The 20,533-nt window shown below is 47.1% G+C and overlaps 1 protein-coding gene across 1 annotated transcript; it reads right to left on the bottom strand.

Annotated features, from left to right (window-relative positions):
• Positions 1-3,176: 3,176 nt before the first annotated feature.
• On the bottom strand, positions 3,177-7,771 carry RPL21 (ribosomal protein L21). The gene is made up of 6 exons (XM_084279361.1): positions 7,720-7,771; positions 6,477-6,555; positions 5,829-5,890; positions 4,712-4,824; positions 4,124-4,274; positions 3,177-3,312 (listed from the first exon to the last, which is right to left on the bottom strand). Exons 2-6 carry the CDS (start codon positions 6,541-6,543, stop codon positions 3,223-3,225), a joined length of 483 nt encoding a protein of 160 aa, XP_084135487.1. The 5' UTR covers positions 6,544-6,555; positions 7,720-7,771; the 3' UTR covers positions 3,177-3,222.
• Between the last annotated feature and the right edge of the window lie 12,762 nt (positions 7,772-20,533).

Genomic DNA, 20,533 nt, shown 5'->3' with positions numbered 1-20,533 from the left:
GGGACTGGAAAACAGGTAAGATGCAATACTCAACTCCTGCAAAACTGGCTTGTAACCTAGGGAATCCTGAATTCTGCTGGCTCAAGGTGTGCCCAGTTGTGAGGGAAACGTGCAGCACTGCAGCTTTCACAGTTCTCCACAATTCAAAGCATCACAAAAGGAAACAGTTCAGCCATCGGTGTGGGAGCACACAGCCTGTAGCTGGCACACTGGCTGCAAGGTTTTGCTTGCCAGGCACAGCCTCAGAACGGGTCAGTGTATGGGTCTAGTCTGTAAAACCCCTTCCAGAGTGAGTAAAGGGGAGAGGAACTTCCAACTCAACACCATAAAGAAACATGCTTCCTCCGACCAGAGGCGTGATTTCAGCAGTTCAGCCTCTCAGCCCCCCTCCCAAATCTTCTGCCAGTTCTGTGTACAACTATTTTCTTTTTATTATGGATGCATTTCATTTGAGACACAGTTTTCATGGCTGAAGATGCCCTGACAGCAAGTTCTTCACCAACTTTTTAATCCACAGATGTCCCTTTAGTCAGGGCTGTGCAAAACCAGGACAGCTGAAGACATGGGAAGCAACCTTCAACAGCAGATACTGAGATACGTAAGTATCTGAGCTGCCCTTCTGCAACCCTGACATTACTAGGAAAACCACTGCTGCACTGAGAGCAACTAACAGGTAGTGTCGATAAACCCAAGTCAGGTTAAATTTGTCCTGTTCTCAAAACACTAAAAAAAAAAAAAGAAAAAAGCAGCAGCTATTCTCTTGCTCATAAAACCTCATTTCATGTCCAGTCATTTCTGGGAATCTTGACCAAGCAAGACATTCCCTCTGCCTCCTCCCAGCCCACACACAACTTCCAAATATGCATTTCAGAACATTACTGTTGACACAGTGACCTTAAAACTGAGACTAAATAAATTGAAAATTGTTGCAATGCACTGGCCCTCTGGAAGCACATCTCTTAAACCAGACCACTGCATGCTGCCTAGTCTTATTACCTCACATGACTGAAAATAAATTCGAGTTTAGAACTACCCACCACTTACAGTTAACAATTTCATCACAATGCTACAGCTAATCCACTTAAACACTGACAGAGAAGTCATAGAACCAAAGTAACTTACACAAACATTCTTGAGAAGAAGTTTAATACCGTCACCAATGATAAAAAAGCCTCCCACTTAACTCCTTCAGATGCAAAGCCTGATGGAAAACAGCACATATCTTGTGGGCCAAATACCAAAAAGCCAATGAAGGTCTAAGGCTCATACACAGGTCTAGTGGCTCCAAGCAAACCCCACTCAATGGTGAACTGAGCACGTGAGCTGCACAGTAAAAGCCAAGACAGTTCGACCAACCTCACTGCAGGAGAGGGTGGTGCACTCTGCACCCAGAACACAGCTCACTCTTCACAGCATTTCCAAACTCATTTCAACTACACAGCCCACCCCATCTTTTGAGAGGGGAGCTTGGAGATTTCAAATGCAGCATCTGCCCACTATGACCATGGACGTCCAGAGCCTGAAGACCATCACCCTTAAATTACAGTGACTTCAACATCCAAAAGCGACATTCCATGAGCATGAGAATACCCACAATGAAATGTCAGGTAAATGCAAAAAGGCACAAATCCCTTAGCTGACAAGCAACTTGTGCTGTTTGACTGTCTTAAGGCACTTCAGAAGTAAGGGAAAAAAGCAGACAGATGCCTGGGGCATCTCCCCTGTGAGGAAAGGCTGAGTGAGCTGGGACTGTTCAGTCTTGAGAAGAGAAGACTAAGGGGGGATCTAATTAATGTCTATAAGTATCTTAAGCATGGGATGCAGGGGGAATGGGCAGCCCCTTTTCAGTGCTCTGTGGAGACAGGACAAGGGGCAATGGCTGCAAGTTGGAGCACAGGAAGTTCCACACCAACATGGGGAAGAACTTTTCCCCAGTGAGGGTGCCAGAGCCCTGGGACAGGCTGCCCAGGGAGGTGGTGGAGTCTCCATCTCTGGAGATATTCCAGCCCCGTCTGGACGCCTGTCTGTGCAATATGAGCTGGGGAGCTGCTTTGGCAGGGGGGTTGGACCCGAGGATCTTTTGAGGTCCCTTTCAACCCTTATGATTCTATGATCTCTTAATTTCTTACTCCCAAGCCTACTAGTTGTCCTGCAATTGACTATTTAGTAACCTTCGACTATCAGCACATACAAATTGCTTGAGGTCAGTAGCTTCTCTAGCATTTTACTCTCTCTCTACAAGTAGACCTTAATTTTACACCACTTACTTGAGGTAGCTAAGCAATGCCACACATCACACTTAGAAAGGCGTAAGATTATTTATCTGTATCTTTAACAGCTAAGCTTGAGCTTGTACCTTGTTCAAAGCTAAATAAGCAGGTTGCTGTCAAGCAGCTTCAAACACAGCTCATAAAAATAGCACTGGTTAGGTGAGTAGTTGGCTGATGATGTTCTTCCATCCAAGAAACCCTGGGCTTTTGTGAATTGTCAATAAAATCAATGGGATGAGAGGAATGCATTAGAACATCCACACAGACAATTCAGATTCAACTGACACACGCAGGAAACATGCTAAACACGAGCATTTGGCTACGCCAGCTAATTAAAGTGATAAAAATCAAATTACAAGGCTGGCAGCCTTAAAGCCCTGGAATTAAAGCCTTGTTTCTGAACTATTGCTACTTCCTAAGACACTTATTGGCCTGCAGATGTTCTAAACATCCTTCTTTTGCAGGTTACAGTGGTGAAACACCAAAATCACCCTCATTTCTCAAGAGGTTGCTTTCAAAAACAGTTTCAACAATTCTTCATTATTAAGATGAGGCCCCTTAGCCAAAAGCTTGTAATCAATGAAATCTGAAGCCCATTATCAATTTACCCACAAAATATAAAGATAAATTTAACCTTCAAGTGACGCTGTATGATGCTTGGAATATGCTCTTGGGTTTGCATCGTGAAATATTCCATGTTCTCTCACATTACTTCATGATCCTCACTGAATATTAATCAAATTGCAGCATTTATGGTCTATATAAATGACTGGACTGACCAGGAGAAGTTGCAGATCATTTAAGTGACCAAGCACTGTGTAAGCAAAGTTAAAAAAGCACATTCCAGTAAGAGTTTTCCAAAGCATCTGATAAAAAAAAAAGAAAGAGGAATCATCCACAATCACATACACTTGTCCAAAACCAGATCTTTAATTTATTTTTCACATGTGCATTATGCCATGAATTCATAGGGAATTGGCTCCAGAAGCTCTGGATCCTTGCCATTCGTTCTCACAAAGTGTGCTTCTCTTGGTGGAGCAGGCTGTAAACAAAACAAAACAGAAGAGAAAACTCATGGCACAAACTGAAAAGCAACCTTACAGAATATACATTTTGACAACCATTTAACAGATTATTATACAAACAATGCAGCAATTTTACCATTCCTGGTCTCTACAATTTGATTCAAAGAGTAAAAGCAACAAAACTATCCGCTAGAAAGCGTGCTTGACTTTCACTGCTGAATGAAAAAAAAGAGCACACTTTATCCTCTGCAATTTCCTAGTCTGAATTACCACAGAGCAACGTACCCCAGGGCTCCACAGCCATTATCTCCTCTCTGAAGTCTGGTTATTCATTCTTTTCTTACAGGGTTGCCACAGAAACTATTGCAGCTAAATTCAACTAATCCAAAAGACAACACCAATCCTAGGTATCACCCAGAGCTTCTGTTCTGTTCCTGCAGGAGAACAGGAAGCATCCAGCCCTCTGCTCACAGACAAGGCTGCAATTCCCATCCAGGAACAGCACGGTGCTGTCCAGGCACAAAACGTAAGGGACAGCTCAGATACAGCCACGCTGATGCTGCCACTCATAAAAAAAAGCCTTGAACTCCTGCAAACAGATGGTGAGCACAGTGAGGGTGGCAGCAACAGACAGTTACTTGCCAGAGTGCTGGATTTTTCAGAATGCTGCAAGCACCTTCATTCATGTGAGGTGGGGTTTTTAAAAAACAGGAAGAGCTCCATTTAGAGCATAACACTTTTGTAAGAAAAGAGTATTTTACTCAACTAGTTTGGTTCTGGCTTTTTTTGTGAACTGAATTAACGTGTCAGCTGCAATAAGAACGTTACCTGGCGTTTCAGCTGAACCCAAATGCCTTTTTCTTTTGCCTCCTTTTTCTTCTTTTCATTCTCCTTTACACGCTGCAGAAAGCTGTCTCTGCTCTTGGAATGTTTAATGTGCTCAATACGCACATTAATTCTCTTGGCAAGAATCTTGCCCCTAAGAAAAGAAATAGGTTTTTAATCTACTGCACTTAACCTTGTAGCATACAAAGAACTGTTATTACTACCATCCTTCAGTCCAGTGTCACTGTCCATCCCCCCAAAAACACCAACCTGTCCTTTCCTGACTGCACAGTGCAAAACCCAAATCAGTATTTAAAAAGGGCTTCAACACCAACATTAAGAGTCAGCTGAAAATCACCATCAGGCAATGCCACTTTAAGTGGTGCTCAGAAAAACAACAACTGTTTCCTCTGACAGGATCCAAGTCAAATGAGCAACATTTGCTTGGGTTATAAAAAGGATATACACTTTACCCACCTTGAATGACCAATCTAGACAATAACTGTCCAACTGGCAAAGTGAAAGGAGGGTGCAACTACAGATCAACTTTCTCAAATACCAAGTTTTGATACGTGGAATTTTCTTACTTACTTAACCTGCTTGTTAACAATAATGCCCACGGCGTGCTGAGTCACATTGTATACCCTTCCTGTCTTGCCATGGTAACACTTGTGGGGCATACCTTTCTGGACAGTACCCATGCCCTGTTTAAGAGGTAAAACAATAATAAAGTGTAAACTTAAAAACTTGGAGGGGGGAAGAAATAAAAAAGCAACATTAAGTTATTTAGAGAACACATTTCAAATCGCTTGAGAGCCATTTACTGATAACCACGCATTCTGTATCTGAAAACAGCAGCATTTTGCTGTGGCAATTCTGGTTGCTTTCAGCGTCGGTGAAATGATGGATCACTTTGCTTTCAGCAAGCAATCACGGGAAGACAATCATCATCAAGCTCCAGCCTGTCAGAAGGGCTGATTCTGAACAGTGCGGTTCTCTTAAGAGTCAAATGCCAAACACAGAAATTACACACCATGTTCTATGTAATTGTTACAAGAACTCTACACTTCTAATTTAACTAAAGGATTCAGTGAAGTAGGAATATCCTTGGTGAAAGGCTTTCAGATTCACTGCAACTGAATTTTCAAAGTACAAGTTCTAGAAAATACCAACTGATGGAAAACACTGCTTCACTTTTTCCCTCCTGTGCATCTTATCCCTGTATTTATTTCTTGGGTCTCTAGTTTTAACACAGCTTTGCCATCACATCCCTGGACATACTTATTTTAAGCAGTCCCATAATGACAAGAGACACCTGGACGTAACTATCAGCCACACCACCACGAACAGTGGCTCTTCTGAATAGGGTACCTGTGAAAACAGCGCCAGCAGGCACCCCACAACAACCTGAGCATTAGATATGACACTTCCCACTTACTTTCTGCAGCTGAACACAGAGTAAGAGCACAGCCAAATATGAAAATGTATCTATACACACACTAACTCTAAAAACCCAACATAAACCAGCACATAACACCTAAATGTTAATATTACAGTAGCACTCTCACTCCATTATTGCTTCAGAATTGAGCAGTGGGTACTTGTGTTGACACACATGACCCAACTAATGGAAGAGACTGACAAAACTAGACACTGAAAAGGATTACACTGCTTCAGCTTTTAATTACAAGAGCACTGTAGAAAGTACCTTGATATCAACTATATCACCCTTCTTGTAGATGCGCATGTAGGTAGCCAGAGGGACAACTCCTGTTGAGAGAGAGAAATTTGGGTACTTGTGAAGCTCCTAATGTCAAAGACACACACATCCCCCACAATGAGATGGCAGACACAGATAACACATTTGATATTTTTTAAAAAATACCTTAAAATTTAAATTCAATTTAAAACACAAACCAAGAAACCAAGCCATCTTCTGTAATTACTGCTCTATAAGCTTCCAATTAAAAAAAACCCTCCAACTAAGGCAAAATCACAGCCTTCATCCCATTCCTAACACAGAGAAGGGATTACAGCTATCTACTACCTCATTGTGAACACAGCTGTCATCTCTCCTGATTGCTAAGATGCAACAAACCACGTATTTTAAGTAAGCATCACTGTTGGAATATTTTCTTCCCTTTTAAATTAATTCTCAAGCACTGACAGAATTGGCATTGTTACTACTGTGAAGCAATCTCAATGCCAACACAAAACCTGCAAGAGCTGGGAGTTTACTTGCATGCTGTTTTACAGTTTTTAGCCAAGCAACTGTTTTGCAAGTGCTACTTTGGGACTACTGACATCCAACATGTCAGTAACTTAACGCAGCGTCCTTACATCAAGGCACACTCACCATGCTTGCGAAACGGCCTTGAGAACATGTAACGTGTTCCCCTCCTCTTTCCCTTTGTGTTCGTCATTTTGGCCGATTACTGCAAAAGAAAATCAATACAATGATTAGTTCACTCACTACATGTTTGATGGCGTTTTCAGGCATTTTAGAAAAATCAAGTCTTTAAGTCTATGTAAAATGACACTTCAAAACTGCCAGGTGGATTCAAGCAACTCTATTTGCTTAGGTATTCATAGCCAACAGTATTTAGAGAACCAGAAGATTAGGACAGATGCTAGTAAGTCATCTAGCTCAAACTCCTCCTTATAGTTAGGTCTACTATCAGATCAGACCAGGTTGCTCAGAGATTTGTCCAGTCAGGTCTTTAAATCCTCCAAGGATGGAGACTACCAAACTGGGTCCCCAGGCAGCATCTTTGAACCCTAGCTGTTCTAAAGATGGTATTTTTTTCCCCCTTATATCTAGGTTCACGCTTCTAATTTTGACTTAAACCTTGTATCATACCATATGAAAGCACCAGGATTCGCCTGCCCTATCACGGTGCTGTTAAATGCCTCCCCATAGACACCCCTGCTCCAGGACGACTATATGATTTAGCATAGGATGGGAATGGTTAGACTCGATGATCTTCAAAGGTCTCTTCCAACCTTGTTATTCTGGGATTCTGTGACTAAGCCCCGTTCCCTCAGCCTCTCCTCACAGGTACTAAAAGGCACCATCTCTGCTACCCGATCCCTCGGTCGCTGTAACATCTGACACACGGCGCGCGCACACTCCACGCGGACAGGGACACGAAGCGGTTTGCGAAACCCGGCGACCCCCACGCCGGGCAGCTGCCTCGGCCGCCCACTCCACGCGAGGCCGCTCCCCGGCTCCCGACACGCCGCCTGCAGCCGCAGGGCTGAGCGGGCCCGTCGCCATGTGCCCCCACACCAGCGGAGCCCAGCTCCCCCGTGCCTACACCCGCCGCCTCACCGTTCTCAGCTGTCACCACCTTCCTTCCCTCCATCCCTCATCAGCCTTCCAGCCCGGCCCGGCCCGGCTCCCTGCACTGCGGCCTACAGGCCGCGGCCTCCGCGCTCCCTCAGCCAGGAGGGCTCCAACGAGGCCCTGCCGCCTCGGGTCGGAACGCACTGATCGCGGCCCATCCCCACCGCGATCGCAGCCAGGCCACCCTCCCGCCTTCCTGCCACAACCAGAAGCCGCCGACACACCCGAAGGCGGCGAGGCAGCCTCCACTCACCTCGCCGTGCGTGCCCACAAAATGGCGGCTCGCAGCGAAAGGAAAGAGGCGGCGCCTCGGCCGCCCTTAACAGGGGGCCCTTCGCGAGGCTGCCCGCGCCGCGCCTGACTGAAAGTGCCGGGAAGGCGCCTTCCTCCCTGCCTGAGACGAAGCTTGCGAAGGAAGCTTTTTTACGTGGATCCCCATAAACCGCCGCAAAACCGGGCTCGCAGAAGCCCGGCACTCTCGCTGAAGCGGGCACAGAGCGTCGTTTTGGGGGTTGTTTGGTTTTCGGGGTGTGCGTGAGGCGGGGCTGGGGGCGGTCTGACCGCGGGGGCGGCGGGAAGCGGGAAGGCGGGACAGCCGCCTCCTGGGGATCCTCAGGAGCGGCGGCCGGCCCGGCGCCCGTGAGGCGGTATCATGGAATCACAGGGGTTGGAAGGGACCTGGAGAGATCATGGGGTCCAACCCCCCTGCCAAAGCAGCTCCCCAGCTCATATTGCACAGACAGGCGTCCAGACGGGGCTGGAATCTCTCCAGAGATGGAGACTCCACCACCTCCCTGGGCAGCCTGTCCCAGGGCTCTGGCACCCTCACTGGGGAAAAGTTCTTCCCCATGTTGGTGTGGAACTTCCTGTGCTCCAACTTGCAGCCATTGCCCCTTGTCCTGTCTCCACAGAGCACTGAAAAGGGGCTGCCCATTCCCCCTGCATCCCATACTTAAGATATTTATAAACATTAATAAGGTCCCCCCTTAGATGCCATCCACAGCAGCATCATCTCTGATGTAACAGTTTATGAGAGAAGCAATGAGTGCTCCAGTCAACTCTCTGTCTCTATCAAGTCTTTGAAAGCCCTAATCTTCAGATGTTCTTGAAGTTCCTGAAGATAGAAGTTATGTTTGGCTGTTTAAAGTATAAGCTGCCAAGAAGCTGCTTTACCTCATAAGAGCAGTGCACCCATGTTTAAGTTTGCGGTACTGCCAGCCTCCTGCTGTTAGGTGTCTGCTTGACAGGACACCCGTGTGGGCCGGGGCAGGAGGGCACGCTGGGACAGTCGAGCCGGTAGCAGAAGCAGGGGGGCTGCTCCGGCTTGGAGTTTCTTATTATGGTTACGGGGTGGGTTTCTTCTTATTATAACACCCTAATCTCCCAATTTGTGAGGCAACTTTTCCCACAAAGATGAATAAAGTGCAGGTTCTGGGCAACGAACCTTTCTACAGCCGCAGGTTGCATCGTCTGCGCGGTGCCTGGGAACGAAGCGGGCTGGGGAGAGGCTTCCCGAGCTGGTGGCACGGCCCTGTCGTGTTTGTGCATCCTCAGTACTGGAGCAGGAGGGAATCATCATGGGAAGCTGATGGCAGGCGAGAGTGAGTCGAGAGGGCCTCCCTCCCCCGAGCGAAACACGCAGGGACAGCTCGAAACTTGTCTGAGCGAGAAGTTGCCCTTATTGCAGGAATTTTTGTTTTGAATGAAAGAAGAGCTTATTTAATTTAGGGGAGGGATGATTACTTAAAAGCAGCATATAAAACCATATTTGATCCTCTGACTAACTTCACAGTTATTCTAATGTTGTCTTGCAAAACTCAAGCCCTTTTTTATCATCGTTTGAAAGATAGTTTAATATTTATGGATGGCAGAATGGATACGGAGGATTAAATGAACTGTCTGGTTCTGCCTGCAAAGCTAGCTGGCAAGGCACGTTATGACAGAGGCCCTGTCTACACACAAAATCTCTTGAAATGTTATAATTAGAAAAATGTGTTTGTATTTCCAGCTCTGCACCATGAGGAGTCTAGAATTTACAGCACCTGATATCTACACAGAGGAAATCTATACCACTTAATGTGCATTCAGCCTAGGATAGTTATAAGCCTGGACAGCTGTTAGGTGGGGAAGTACATTGGCAACAGATAAGAGATATTTCAGGGAGGGTATCAAGCAAAGTAAAGATAAGAACCCAAATCCCAAAAGGCTGTTGTGGTTTAGCTGTGGCCAACACCTGAGCACCACACATCATACCCCCTCCCTGCCGGTGGGTTGGGGGGAGAATCAGAAGAGTAAAAGCGAGAACACTCATGGGTTGAGGTAAAAGACAGTTTAATAGGTAATGCAAAAGTCACACACACAAGCAAATCCAGACAAGGAATTCATTCACCACATCCCATGAACACACGGGTGTTCAGCCATCTCCAGGAAAGCAGGGCTCCATCACACGTAACCATAACTTGGGGAAACAAACACCATTGCTCTGAATGTTCCCCTGCTTCCTTCCTCTTCCCCCAGCCCCTTATATACTGAGCACGATGTCATATGGTATGAAATAGCCCTTGGGCCAGTTGGGGTCAGCTGTCCTGACTGTGTCCCCTCCCAACTCATGCATCCTCAGCCTACTTGCTGTTGGGGGTGGTGTGAGAAAAGGCCTTGATGCTGTGTAAGCACTGCTCACTGCTCAGCAGTAACTAAAACACTCCTGTGTTATCAAGACTGTTTCCAGCACAGACCCAAACCCCAGCCCCATACCATCAACTCTATCCCAGGCAGAACCAGCACAAAGGCGTTGTTCACGAAAGGAAGATCGGTGTTTTCAGTGAGCCAAACTCCTTACCCTCACCAGTGATTTACATAGAGGGCAAATCTCCACATCAGGAGGGAAGGAATGGGGAAGACATGCCACATGTTGAAACTCATGTCCCCATGTAGAGCATGTAAGTGCATGTGAGCATGGAAGTGTAATTCATAAGGGAGCAGTAACTGTCAACTTAAGTGAACTCCGCCTTATCTGGGGCCAACATTCAGGATTTGCTACATTTCTTTTCCTGAATAAATTGCAGGACAGGTTTATTCAAAATTTCAGTAATGTTTTTACCCATAACATTTACCTTGATTAGCACATTCCCAGGATCCTTCTTTAGCTCCACATGATTCCAAGGAATCATGCTTCCCAGTTTGTCTCCATTGAATGGTTCTGTGGGGATGCTCTCTGTGTCTGTTCCAGAGGTCCATCCTATCTACCAACATTTCACACACAGTTTCCCAAATCCATGGCAGACCTGTGGGCTACTGAGCAGTTAAAGACTGCAGAACCTTTACATGTTGTTTGCAAAAGGGTCTCTTACTAATGGCTGCCTCCAGCAGACAGAGGTGCACAAGTTGCAGGGTGAGTTCTGGAAACCAGAGCAAGCAGCCAAGCAGATGTGGTGGAGACCTGCAGCTCTGCATTCCAGACTACAGGTGCTTCCCTTACTGTCCTGCCTCATCCTCTCAGAAACCCAGCCTATACCACTCATCCTTGATGGAACTGCAGTTGTAGGATCCAGATTCCAATTTCTCCTAGGGTGTACAGAAAACAACACATCTGGTCCTGCTTCAGAAATACCACATCCTCAACACTGGGGTGAACACCAGTGGCAACACCCAGCTCAGTGTGAAGATCTAAAACCCCATGAAGGTCCCAGGCTGGTGCTCCACCCATTCATGTACTCTGGAACTCTTCCTACACCATGGTAGACCGAGTTTCCCTCCTGCTCTCCCTGTCTTGGAGGTAGAGTAAGAGTAATGGGAGCCACTTCAAAACCTGCTGGAGAAAGGAGTTTGAAAGGGAGGGCTCACTAGAAGTTCAAGTAGTGGGGACTAGATAAACATCACTTGTTTTTCAGAGTGGAAAGTACCATGCCAAACTCCTAACCTTTCCAGTCCTCAAGCTCCCATAGTCAGGATCCTGGCATCTTCTTTGGGAGAGCATCATCTGTTCCTGACACTCCTCTGCAGCACCTGTCTGGACAACAGCTCTCTCTAAATGCACGATGAGGATCCTGCACATGGGGTTGTCAGGAATCCTTCCCTGAAATTCTAATGCACAGTGGGATCTGGCTTGCTTCCTAAGCTCGGGGACCCAAGTGATACATACGGAGGTCTTGAGTGTGACATTCCATTTGTGTGAGGTTATTCAGCAGGGGTGTGGAAGGAATTTAAATTAATGAGAGTCTGTAAAGGGCTTTGAGGTAAAAAATGAAAAACATTCTCCTTCAGCAGAGTGTAGGTGTCCTGTGTCTCACGTAATGCATTCATTGCATGGGGGAAAAAAAGCTAATTATGACTGGAGCAAAATTTTAACAGAAATAACTGAGAATAGATATTAGCTAAAGAGGACTGAAATCTACAGTTCCTCTTCTTGTAATGCCACAAAACCAAGACTCTACATTGAAAATCAAGGTTATGAGCTTAATTGGTTACCCCTTGGCAGGCTCCCAGCCATAGAAGTGCAGCATCTCCCCTGTGCTTTTGATCAAAAAGTCACTGACCAAAGCCACCTGTGTCACCTCTCAAGTTGACCCAGTTGTTCCATTGTTCACTTTTCCCAAAAGAATCTTGTTATGTGCCATATCAGAATCATGCTTCTGACCCCTTGCACAGTCTCTTTAGCTCCCTGATGTTTCCATCTGTAAGATCCTTCTTATTTCCAGCAGTCAGTTCAACTCCTCATCCACAAAACCTGTTCTGTAAAGAAAAGCCTGCGCCTAGTTTCATGGGAGTTGAAAATCAATGGAGTTCCTGTCTAATCAACCAATTACCTCCCCAAAATGACTGTACAGACAAGCTTTTTTGAGTGGGCTCACTGTGAAATTGCCAAGGTGCAGGGACAGGTGGCTGTACTGTGCTGCATTGCCAGTGAGGCGTTTCAGAGAGGAAGGGAAAGTGTGCCTTTGAGAGAAATGAAAGGGCAAAACCTCTATAGACCAAGAATCGTGATAGGGTCCAGCACATCACACATGGGTGAAAGTTTTCATTACACTCATGTTGATTATAGAAATATATAACATATATGTAGCTAATTCGAAATGTTACAAGATGCAGGCAGGTTGATACTGAAGCCAAACAAATGGCCTTTTTTGTCATCATTATCTTGACTGCCACATAAAATCTGAAATACTGACTGTCAGTCAACCACTTATTTGACTAACACGGCATTCTACTTGTATACATACATCAGTGAATACCGCATTACGGACCATACAGCCATCACCAGGAATTTGCAAGGAACCTGTTGTGTAACTGTGACCAGCTTCGCTCAGGAGGAGTGTGGCCAGCAGGTCACAGGAGGTGATCCTCCCCCTCTACTCTGCCCTGGTCAGGCCCCACCTGCAGTATTGTGTCCAGTTCTGGGCTCCCTGGCATAAAAAGGACAGGGATCTCCTGGAGAGAGTCCAAAGAAGGGCTACGAAGATGATGAAGGGCCTGGAGCATCTCCCCTGTGAGGAAAGGCTGAGTGAGCTGGGACTGTTCAGCCTTGAGAAGACTAAGGCGGGATCTGATTAATGTCTATGAGTATCTTAAGCATGAAATGCAGGGGGAATGGGCAGCCCCTTTTCAGTGCTCTGTGGAGACAGGACAAGGGGCAATGGCTGCAAGTGGGAGCACAGGAAGTTCCACAGCAACATGGGGAAGAACTTTTCCCCAGTGAGGGTGCCAGAGCCCTGGGACAGGCTGCCCAGGGAGGTGGTGGAGTCTCCATCTCTGGAGATATTCCAGCCCCATCTGGATGCCTGTCTGTGCAATATGAGCTGGGGAGCTGCTTTGGCAGGGGGGTTGGACCCAATGATCTCTCGAGGTCCCTTCCAACCCCTGTGATTCTATGATTCTGTGATTCTATGATTGTCAGCATTAGTTTTACTGTATATTTAGTTGTTTTGACTAAAGGTGATTAGCCACTCGTTGGCTGGCACAGTGGGTAATTACAGATACTTTTTTTGCTCCTCTGTCATGGAGGAACTTAGATGCTGCCAGCAGTAAATCTGCGTAATGTGGGGATTTTTGGGGGGATTTTCTTCTGCTAATGTATTGAACAGAGGCGTAGGATTAATATTAAAATATTATAAAACCCCTATTTTTTCACAACCTCCCTCAAGGCCTTCTCTAGCCTCTTGGGAGATATTAACTATAGTTTAAGAAATAACTGGCTTAATGATTAGGAGCACAGTGCTATTTTCTGTTCCTTTATGTCTGATCTTAGGGGTACTTCTAGCTGGGAGAACAGCAATGCCTGCCCTTTACCTTCTTTTGTCACTATTTACAGAGAAGAACGTTATCCCCTTTACACTTTCATTTTACTAAGCTAAATACTCCAGGCTTTTGGAGCCTCCAGGCACGTACCAGGCTCTGTGCATTTGCTCCCATTCCCACACATCTCTCTTGAGTTCTCAGCGATCAGATTGGTACACAGCAGCCCCAGTTAGCTTACTTACCCTGCACCAATTATTTCTGAGATACTTCCTGTTATTACTGAATTACAGTCTGCGAAACATGAAGCTCCTGGGGTTGGCTTTTTTTTTTTTCCTCTGGCTGTAAATGTTTCAGTGCTTGTCCTTAACCTGCTAGCTGGGAACTAGGAGAGAATTTCTTAATCTCACGCTCATGCAACAGCAGGTGTCTCAGCAATTTCGCTGTCACAAAGTCAGGTTTTCTATATTGGTTTTGCTCAGGCAAAACTCACAGTGTGTTCAAAGCATTTTTGTCTCTAAGGAATAAACAGGAGAGAATTAGCCTTTAGTGGCTTTAAAATAGGTAAGCCAAAACAAAACTGTTAAAAAATGTGTATAATTTCTAATTACATTTTTTTTATTTCAGGTTTAGTTATTTTTTTCTTGTTACATCTTGTTACATCTTGTTACATCACTCACTGTGCAAGATTAAAGACAGAATCACAGAATCACAAGGTTGGAAGAGACCTTTGAAGATCATCAAGTCCAACCATTCCCATCCTAAGCTAAACCAGATCCCTAAGTACCTCATCAACCCTTTTTTTGAACACATCCAGGGAAGGTGACTCAACCCCCTCCCTGGGCAGCCTGTTCCAGGCCCTGACAACTCTTTCAGGAAATTTTTTTTTTTCTAATATTCAATCTATCCCTGCCCTGGCACAGCTTCATGCCATTTCCCCTTGTCCCATCTCCTATCACCTGGCTGAAGAGTCAATCGCCCACCTCTCTACAACCTCCCTTCAGGTAGTTGTAGGTGGTGAGTAGGTCTTCCCTCAGCCTCCTCTTCTCCAAGCTAAACAGACCACTGTAGCCAACTTCCAATCTTCTTTTTGATAAGCCAAAGAGATTCTGTTCTTTAACTCCATGCAAAAAAAAAATATGTCTCCAGCCTCAAATAATTTCTCAGCATTCATATGACATCAAGGATAGCAGAGAGTAGCACAGTATTATCATCTAAATCTCCCCAGTGCCATATGTAGAAGGAAGATAACGTCTCTTCTTGCTTGCCACATCTCTGGTTATATAGTCAAGGGTTCCATTATTTGATTATACCATAGCATTAGACTGGAAATAAATTTTTTCTGGCTTGGCCACTATCAAGTCTCAACTTCTTTCCAGTCACTGCTCTCCACAACACAGCCCCTCCTCCCTGCAGACGTGACCTGCTCACTGTATTTTAAAGTAATTCTTGTATTTTAAAGTAATTGTGCCTGTATTAAAGCACACTGTATCTGAATGGGATGAATGTATCTAACAACAGAGATCTTATGATAACCCCAGCCTTAATTTCATTTCATAGTTAGCCACTCTTTTTCTCTTCCCAGCCCACCAGTTTTGCTTTCTCATTGCTGAAAATACCAATACATTTACATGTTTTTCTCAGTCCCAGGATGCTTGTGCTCTCCTGCCAGCTTTTCTGAGCAACTTTACCTTTCAGAGCTGCCATTCAGTGGATCCCACCTACTAGTTTCCTAAATAAACCGGTCTGTTCCCCAAATGCCAGTTTGTCTGTAGTTTACTGCTGTCCTTCCTCAGCCTCCACAAGACTGCAAACTCCAATCCTCAGTTACTACAGCCCAAGGTTAGATAACTGACCCACTGATTACCACATCCCCAGGTCTGTGAATCACCCATGGTTGGCCCAGAGAAGTTATCCTCGATGCCCTTCAGAAATCTCCTTGACTGCTTGCATTCTGATACGTGGTGCTCATAGCAGATGTCATGCAGGTTGAAATTCCCCCCAAAACCCAGGGTCTATGACCAAGAGACTTCCTTGTTCCTAGTTAAGGTTCTCCTTAGCAGGCTGGCTAGCCAGCTGGCAAAGATGCTCTTGTTGCATTTTGTCGGGTGGATCTTGTCTCACCCCAGTGATACAAGATGAGACTGATATCTTGTCTCAGACAGGGTTAGTTACCATACTGATCTAAATGCACTACAGTGATGTTGTAATTGCTTTCAGAGCTCTGACTCCTCAGGTGTATGCAAACACACACACACACATGCAAGGCTGGTCTACCCACCCTGTTTTTCCTTAGCTGGTCAAATACCTGGAATACTTAATTTACAAATAATTCCAATCACCTCAAGGGGCTTAATGACAATTAATTGATAATTTCAAATCTCTTACTCATTTCCTCACAATTTACTTCATTTTAATGGCCAGTGGCATAGGAAGCATTTCTGTATTTCCCCTCATTCTACATGGCAAGAGTTCAGTTTGCACAGCGTTTTAAAGAAAAAAAAAATAACCAGTCTGTCTGTATGTTACTAATTTAGCATCTTCCCAGCTGCTGGGCTTAGTGTCCAGCCACGATCAGCCCCCACCTATCAGATGCAGACCAGCATAGCCATACATCCCCTGCTCTTTTTGAAATGTGGTCCAACACTCCACGATACTGGAATTTTCCCTACAGACAGAAAGAGCCCTTCACACCAAGTACAATATGCCTCCTTTCTCTAATTTATGGGTAGGAGGAAGCTTCAAGGCAACCTCTAACTTCCCGCTTGAGAGCCTTTCAAGACTCCCACAGTTTTCAATGGCCTGTATGGTTCCACTTGATGCCACGTGATCAGTTCACCTGGATGATCAGACCAGCTTCTGCAATCATGCAATTGCTTTTTGTATTTTTGCTTTGGGGAGACAGCATAGAATCATAGAATTATAGGGGTTGGAAGGGACCTCGAGAGATCATCAGGTCCAACCCCCCTGCCAAAGCAGCTCCCCAGCTCATATTGCACAGACAGGTGTCCAGACGGGGCTGGAATCTCTCCAGAGATGGAGACTCCACCACCTCCCTGGGCAGCCTGTCCCAGGGCTCTGGCACCCTCACTGGGGAAAAGTTCTTCCCCATGTTGGTGTGGAACTTCCTGTGCTCCAACTTGCAGCCATTGCCCCTTGTCCTGTCCCCACAGAGCACTGAAAAGGGGCTGCCCATTCCCCCTGCATCCCATACTTAAGATATTTATAAACATTAATAAGGTCCCCCCTTAGTCTTCTTTTCTCTAGGCTGAACAGTCCCAGTGTCCTGGCTTTGGCCAGGATGGAGTTAACTTCTTTTGTAGCAGCGGATGGGATGCTGTGTTTGAGAGTTAAAATGAAAGCAGTGCTGGTAACATCCTGATGGTTTTAGTTGCTGTCAGACAGTCAAGGACTTTCTCAGTTCTTCATATTTCTCTATTCATGAGAAAGGAGGGGCGAAGCCAGGACAGGTGACCCAAACGGGCTAAAGAGTATTCCATGCCAATCGCACCCTGCTCAGTATAAAGGGGGCTGATGGGAGGAGGAGCAGGGGGGGCGGCTCCAGGACGCGCAGTTTTTGGGGGGACGGTCGGGTTCTGGGACGGCTCTGGGTGGCACGGCCTGAGCTGTGGGTTCAGTGAGACACTGCATTGGGTATCAACAGTTTCATAGATTTTTTTTGCTCTAAAGTCCTGTTAGCATTGTTATATTTTATCTTTCTGCTATTTCAGTAAACTATCCTTATACCAACCCACGGGCCTTTTGGTTTCTTGGTTTTGGGGTTGTTATTTGCCCCTTCCTTTTCCCTTCCCTTGCCTCACACACACACACACACACACCCCTTCTCCCCCTGCTCTTTTCCTTTGAAGAGCAGGCAGCTGTGTGGATCTCGGCTCTCAGCTGGGGTAAAACCAGGACACCCAGCTCACTCAGCCTTTCCTCATAGGGGAGATGCTCCAGGCCCTTCATCATCTTTGTAGCCTCCTCTGGACTCTCTCCAGGAGATCCCTGTCTTTTTTATCCCAGGGAGCCCAGAACTGGACACAATACTGCAGGTGGGGCCTGACCAGGGCAGAGTAGAGGGGGAGGATCCCCTCCTGTGACCTGCTGGCCACACTCCTCCTGATGCCCCCCAGGATCCCATTGTCTCTCTCAGCCACCAGGGCACACTGCTGGCTCATGGCCAACCTGTCATCAACCAGTACCCCCAGGTCCTTCTCCATAGAACTCTTCTCCAGCAGCTCATCCTCCAGCCTGTACTGATTCAAGTGGTTGTTCCTTCCCAGGTGCCAGACTCTCCACTTGCTTTTGTTGACCCTCCTCTGGTTTCCCCCTGCCCAGCTCTCCAGCCTGTCCAGGTCTCTCTGGATGGCAGCGCAGTGTCCTGCCTGTCAGCCACTCCTCCCAGCTTTGTACCATCGGGTACTTGCTGAGGGTGGATGCTGTTCCCTCATCAAGGTCGTCATTGAAGATATTAAACAGGACTGGACCCAACACTGAGCCCTGGGGAACACCACTAGTCACAGGTCTCCAGTCAGATTCTGCTCCACTGTTCACCGCTCTCTGAGCTCAGTGCGACAGCCAATTCTCAACCCACCTCACTGTCCACTCATCTCATGCTCTCTCAGCTTTGCTATCAGGATGTCATGAGAGACAGTATTGAAAGCCTTGCTGAAGTCAAGGTAGATGACATCCACTGCTCTCCCTCCATCTACCCGTGCAGTCAGGTTTTCCTGATGTCATTTCTCTGGAAGACTGTCTCCACTGTGGAATATTCGGGAGTATCTCTTGTAGCATGTCTGATTAATACTGTAAAGAATCATATTACAGAAGTACCTTGTGCCGTTGTATTTCAGTAGATGAACTGCTGGATATCTGAGGGTTTGACACTTCCAGCCGGCCAAGTGCCCGTTCTCACTTTTTTGCACAGAAATGGCCGATCCAATGCTTTTGTTTCTATTCTTTCTCACTCTCCTGATGCTGTCCTCCCCCATGGTTTCTGTGGCAACAGTTTCTGAAATGTAGTCATCCAAGAGGCACTCATTTTCTCAAATACTATACTTTTGAAATATACCCTTCTAGACCACAGATAATGTATAAAATAATTACTTGAGGATATTTCAGCTTGCAATAGCTTGCAGTTGCAGCACTTTCAGAAGTCACATCCTTCATGTTTCAGCTGAAGGAAGATTTCCTGTTTCCATTCATTTCATTGTTAAAGAATGTTTACCTCTGAAGATCACCAAAAGTGTCATGATTTAATGGTATAGATACTAAAATGTCTTTATTTTTTATAGTGAAAGGATGCATTTATGATCTAGGCCTTATGTTCATACACATTATTCTTAACAATAACGCGTCTTGATCTGGTAGGTGTTGCCCATACATGAAACAACAAGGTGGGGCATTCCATGTCAAGCACTGGAACAGCCTTCCCAGGGAAGTGGTTGAGTATTTAAAAGACGTGTAGATGTGGTGCTTAGGGACATGGGTTAGTGGTGGGCTTGGCAGTGTTAGGCTTACAGTTGGACTTTTCCAGACTAAATGATTCCATGATGCTGTATCTTAGCTAGCTTTATGCTTGTTTAACGCAGACATCAACATCTTGAACGAGTCATCCGTATTTCCACCCCAGTCTGCAGATCATCAGGCACATCAAGATGATTCATCATTGCCATGCAGACACCTCAAGTAGCTGATACAAATGACTAGTGTACAGATCAGCCCCGTTTTCCAAAATGTCTTGAGGCTGAGGGATGCAAATCCCAGACTGATGGAAGCCGGAGAGCTGGTAATCTAGAGACTAAAAGAAAGGAGTTCATGGGTGCAAGCCCCTCCACACCCCCCTCCTCCTGGGAGGGCCCTTGAATCATAGAATTGTAGGGGTTGGAAGGGACCTCGAGAGATCATCGGGTCCAACCCCTGTCCTTTGACAAGGCAACGGCTGTTCATAAGGCGAAACGTCACTTTGAAGCTCGTTTGGCATTACCACGATTAATCTGACAGGAGACAAAGTTTTCTCAGTCCTGCTTTTTAACCTGCTTTTACCATCTGGCAGTGAGTTAGGCCCTCTCGCTCTCCTCAGCTCTCCAGGCCACAAGGGAGCTCCTTCCCTGCAAGCGGCTCAGCACTTGCATTACCGAAACACCCATTAATGCCCTCCCCCCCCCCCCCCCCGCCCCCTGAACCCCTACACCACCGGCGCTCAGCCCGCGACCGCCCATTAGATTTCAACTCCCGGGCCACGGAGGGCAGAAACCCGGGAAGGCTGCGCGCTGAGCGCAGCCAGGCGGGACCCTCGCCCCGCGGCGCCATGCCAGGGCGCGACGACCCTCCTGAGGCGAGCGAGGCGCCGCCCACACCCCCGCCCCTGCCCCTTCAAGCGGCCCTGCGCGCAGCCCTGGCCCGCCCCCCTCCGTCCCACGCATGCGCGCTTGGCGGCGGCCGGCGCCGCGGATGAGCCGGCCGAGAGGGCGGGGCGCGGGAGGCGAAAGGCGAGGCGGTGCCGAGGCTGAGGGGTGGGTGGGGAGTTGCCGGTGACCCGGCGGCGCTAGGGCCCGGCGGGAGGCGGGGCCGGGCGGGGCGGGCTCGCGCGGTGCCGGCCGCGCGCGGAGCGAGGGAGGGGGGGGGGAGCGGAGCTCTGTGGCGCGGGCTGGGAGCCGCGCGCCCGGCCGTCGGGGCCGTCGGGGCTGCGTGCGGCCCGCGCGGCGGGCGCTGGCGAGGGCGCCGGGGGCTGCCCCCGCCGCCCGCCTTCCTTTGCCCTCCTACTCCCGCCCGGCCCGGCCCGGCTCCGCTCGGCTCGGCGCTGCGATTGGGCGGAAGATGGCGCTGGGCGG

Source organism: Gallinula chloropus (genome assembly GCF_964237585.1).
Source record: "Gallinula chloropus genome assembly, chromosome: 1".
NCBI classification, from domain to species: Eukaryota; Metazoa; Chordata; class Aves; order Gruiformes; family Rallidae; genus Gallinula; species Gallinula chloropus.
The sequence above is the reverse complement of the archived record's forward strand: the minus strand, read 5'-3'. Positions and strand labels throughout refer to the sequence as shown.

Coding starts and splice junctions, on each gene's coding strand:
- RPL21 (XM_084279361.1), bottom strand. CDS start 6,543: ATGACGAACACAAAGGGAAAGAGGAGGGGAACACGTTACATGTTCTCA. Junction 5,891..6,476: donor AAGGCCGTTTCGCAAGCATG/GTGAGTGTGCCT, acceptor CTCTCTCAACAG/GAGTTGTCCCTCTGGCTACC. Junction 4,275..4,711: donor ATTGTTAACAAGCAGGTTAA/GTAAGTAAGAAA, acceptor TTCTTTTCTTAG/GGGCAAGATTCTTGCCAAGA.